At 59.0% G+C, this 4,057-nt stretch overlaps 1 protein-coding gene across 1 annotated transcript in view; it reads left to right on the top strand.

Annotated features, from left to right (window-relative positions):
* MATK (megakaryocyte-associated tyrosine kinase) overlaps positions 1–4,057 on the top strand; it is a 6,875-nt gene that overhangs the window by 1,091 nt on the left and 1,727 nt on the right. Inside the window, 4 exon segments of the mRNA XM_027769600.1 lie at positions 3–148; positions 502–595; positions 2,563–2,628; positions 3,854–3,982. Of these exon segments, the coding sequence (XP_027625401.1) occupies positions 3–148; positions 502–595; positions 2,563–2,628; positions 3,854–3,982 (435 nt within the window).

Genomic DNA, 4,057 nt, shown 5'->3' with positions numbered 1-4,057 from the left:
GGTGCGCGAGTCGGCGCGACACCCCGGCGACTACGTGCTGTGCGTGAGCTTCGGCCGCGAGGTCACCCACTACCGCGTGCTGCACCGCGGCGGCCGCCTCACCGTCGACGAGGCCGTGTGCTTCGGCAACCTCATGGACATGGTCGAGGTGCCGGGGCGCCCGGGGCGGGGCAGGAAGGTCCCCGTGGGCCTCTCCCGGCCCGGCAGACGGACACGGACCCCGGGGGAGGGTCCTCTCCAGCGCAGAGAGGGAGGGGGACCCCATGGAGCTAGGGGAACTCCAGGTTGACGTCGGTTCGGAGGAACCCCCCCATTCTCCGTTTCCTCCTTGCCGCTTCCCCTCCCGTTGCCACGGAAACCACCCCAACAAGGCCTGGCAACCAAACCCCTTCCCCCCACCCCTCGCCTCCAGTCCGCCCACTCAGCGACCCTCCTGGGCAGGGGAGGGGTGCGGAGCTGCCTGAACCGGGTGGGGCTCACGGCCCCTGCCGCCCCCCGCAGTATTACAGCCGGGACAAAGGAGCCATCTGTACCAAGCTGGTCAAGCCCAGGCGGAAGCAGGGCACCAGGTCTGCGGAGGAGGAGCTGGCCAAGGGTAGGGCCGTCCTGCCCCAGCGTCCTCATGTCTGTCCTGCAAATCCACCCACTCGGGCCTCCCCTCCTAGACCTGCCCCCTTGGCCTGAACCACCCACCCAACCCCCTCCAGGCTCTCCCTAGCCCTCAGGCCTCCATGCTGCGTATTCTGCCCGATCATCGCCCAAGAACACGTCCCCCGCCACCGCAGGGCCATCCCTCCAGTCCTTGTCTGTCCCCCCAGAGACACGTCTTTCCCAGGGAGATCTAGGCAGCTTGACAGCAGTGCCCAGTGGAGCCAGCGGCACCCTGTCTGACCACGTCCCAAGAGCTTGGGGCTCACAGTGGCTGCTCCGGGGAGGAAGAGTAGGACAACCAACTCGGGGAGGGGAGTGGAGGGGAGAGCTCAGGAGTGCTTGCCAGAAAGGTCCAGGGCAGAGCCCAGAAGATTCCAGAGCCTGCCTCGGTCTCCGTGTTTGCTGTAAAGTTGATCCCCGACTTAGGTGGGGTTCAGCTTCCACGTGTTTTTGTTTCCATCCACCTGTCAGAGAGGGAGGGACAGGGATGCAGCGTGACCGGGGCACGCATGCACGCATGCCCTGTGTGCTTTTCGAGCTGCTGGGGCCAGGATTCAAACCAGTCGGCCATGTGGGATCTGGGTCCCTTAACCACCAGGCCACAGGGCCAGACCTGGACTTAGTAATTCTCCTTACCATGAGCCCATATGAGTGTAACCCCACTGTAAGTTGAGAGGCGTCTGGGCTTATGACGGCTTGATGTATGGGTTTTCTTTCTCCTCTCCTCCCCTCCTCTTCCTTTTCTGAGGGAGAGATCTGCTATAGGGACACGTGCGCTCGCCAGAGAGACAGAAAGCAAGACATCTCTCCCCGGGGGGGATGGCCATGCCACAATCCCTTCTCCTCCATTCTCCTTTTGGGATTTTGGGCACGCACGCACATGTGCCTCGGTGTGCCTCGAACCACAGTAGACTACGTGGGAGTCCAGAGACATAACCGTGACGCCATCTGCTGGCCCCCGAATTATGTATTTTCAACCTCGTGGCGGGTGTTGGGGATCAAGGGCCCTTCCACCTCATGCTGTCTTTGAGCTCCAATGGTTTATCACGACATAGCCACGTGAGCTGAGAAGCAGCGGTACGCTCTGCTGTGTGTTCCCCGGGCGACGCAGGCACAGGGCTGCAGGAGGACCAGCTGAGGGGGTGTCGAGGGCCACGGGGTCCCCAGGTGCAGGAAAGGTCAGCCTCCATCGCCAAGCCTTCTGGTCTGAGCTGAGACCCCGGGCTCGGCCATTTAAACCATTGCACCTCCTGGAAACGGCTTGCTCGGGTCAGCCCAGGTAGTCCCGTGGCTTACAGCAGTCACTGGTACTAGGGCCAGAAGGTAGCATGGCAGTGAACGCGGCTGGATCCTACATGGGCAACTGTACAGTTCGAGTCCCAGACCCAGCAACTTGAAAATCACACCTGGTGCATGCGCGTGTGTGCCCCAAACCCGGGAGGAAGGTGGAGAAGAAGGGGTTGGGGCATGGCCATCCCCCCAGGGGGTGACTTTTCACTCTCCTCCCTCTTTCTTTTTTTTAAAATAATTATTTTATTTTATTTATTCATTCATTTATTTTTTAGTTTAAGCAGAGAGAGACAGAGGGTGAGAATGAGAGAGCTAGGAAGTGAGAAAGCAAGCCACCAGATTCAGGACTTGAACCCTCGTCAGCCATGTGGGTGCGTCCAGCGCCTTAACCACCACACCACCTGCTGGTCCCTCCTCCCTCTTTCTTTCGCAGCCTTCTCTGACCAGCACACACCCTCTAACAAAGGAATAAAAATCACTGACACCCAGAGTGGGGTGTCTGGGACACGCCCAAGGGTCCCTGCTGGGAACATGTCCACACCTGGAACTGCGTTTCTCAGCACAGGGAACCCCGATGGGAAGGGCTGGGGAGCTGTCACCCACTGACCGTCTCTCCCACAGCTGGTTGGCTACTGAACCTGCAGCATCTGACCCTGGGTGCGCAGATTGGAGAGGGGGAATTTGGAGGTGAGTAGGGCGGAAGGAAACAGGGCATACCTGGCCTTCGGAGCCTCAGAGCTGAACCCCTGCTCGCTGCGTGAGGCCTCTGAGCCTCGGTCTCCCCTCAGTGACGGGGACAGTGGTAGCTGTCCTGAGGGGTGTATTACCTAAGCAGGCGCCCCGTACATGTTCAAGTTCCTCCACACCTGTCAGGCTTCTTCCCTCTGCTCGAATGCCATGCCCTGACGTTATTATTCGGGAACGTTCTGGGGCTTCGATCAGGGTTCGGCAGATTTTGGAAAGGGCTGGAGTTTCGTAGCCCAGAGGGTCTGGCTTAGCCACAGCCCTGCCTCCTAGCAGGCAGTAGGTAGACAAGTCCCAGCGGCTGTGACAGCAGGGACATTTGAATTTCAAATAGCGCTCACATGTTGTCAAACAGTACTCGTCTTTTAATATTTTTAACCATTTGAAAATAGAGGGACCAGCAGATGGCGTAATGGTTACATGGCTGGACTCCATGTAGTCGACTGTGGTTTGAGTCCTGGACCTGGTGGCTTGAACCTCACGCCAGGTGTGTGCACGCGTGTGCGTGGGTGCCCAAGGTCCCAAGAGAATGGAGGACAAGGGATTGCGGTGTGGCCATTCCCCTGGCGGGGGTGGTTTCTTTCTTTCTGTCTCTCTCTCGCGCTCTGATGAGTGCATGCGCCCTATAGCAATAACTTTTTTTTTTTTTTGAGAGGATTTCGCTATAGGGCACATGTGCTCACCAGAAAGACAGAGAGAGAGAGACAGAAAGCGAGAAATCACCCCCCAGGGAGGATGGCCATACTGCAAACCCTTCTCCTCCATGTTCTTCTTGGGATCTTGGGCATGCATGCACACGTGCCCAGCGTGAGTTTAAGCCACTGGGTCCGGGACTGGACCTGCAGTAGACTCCATAGGAGTCCAGTGCCTTAACCACTATGCCACCTGCTGGTCCCATAACAACAATTTCTCTACCAAAAAAAAGAAAAGAAAACCCATCCTGAGCTCACCAGCCTTGCAAAACCAGGCAGCAGGACCGGACTTGGGGAGGTGCCTGCAGACCCTGACTTGGTGGGTTCTCTTGGGTCCTGGGTCTGGAGCATGCAGGAGCAGGGTTCAGGGTGTCTTGAGGTCTGGGGCTCAAAGCAGTGCATTCGGGATCAGGGCGCGGACATGGCCATTTATCCGCCCCTTTCAGTCGGGGTCCTGACGCTCTCCCTACCTCCAGCCGTCCTGCAGGGCGAGTACCTGGGGCAGAAGGTGGCGGTGAAGAACATCAAGTGCGACGTGACGGCCCAGGCCTTCCTGGATGAGACAGCGGTCATGACGTGAGTGCCGACTGGGACAGGGCCCTGGGGTCGGGACGGCCCTCTCTCATCCCCTACCGGCGCCGCCCTCATCTCCCCACCGGCTCCAACCTCATCCCTCCCCG

Source organism: Tupaia chinensis, unplaced genomic scaffold (genome assembly GCF_000334495.1).
Source record: "Tupaia chinensis unplaced genomic scaffold, TupChi_1.0 Scaffold149964_2, whole genome shotgun sequence".
Classification (NCBI taxonomy): domain Eukaryota; kingdom Metazoa; phylum Chordata; class Mammalia; order Scandentia; family Tupaiidae; genus Tupaia; species Tupaia belangeri.
This window is presented reverse-complemented; position numbering and strand designations above follow the sequence as displayed.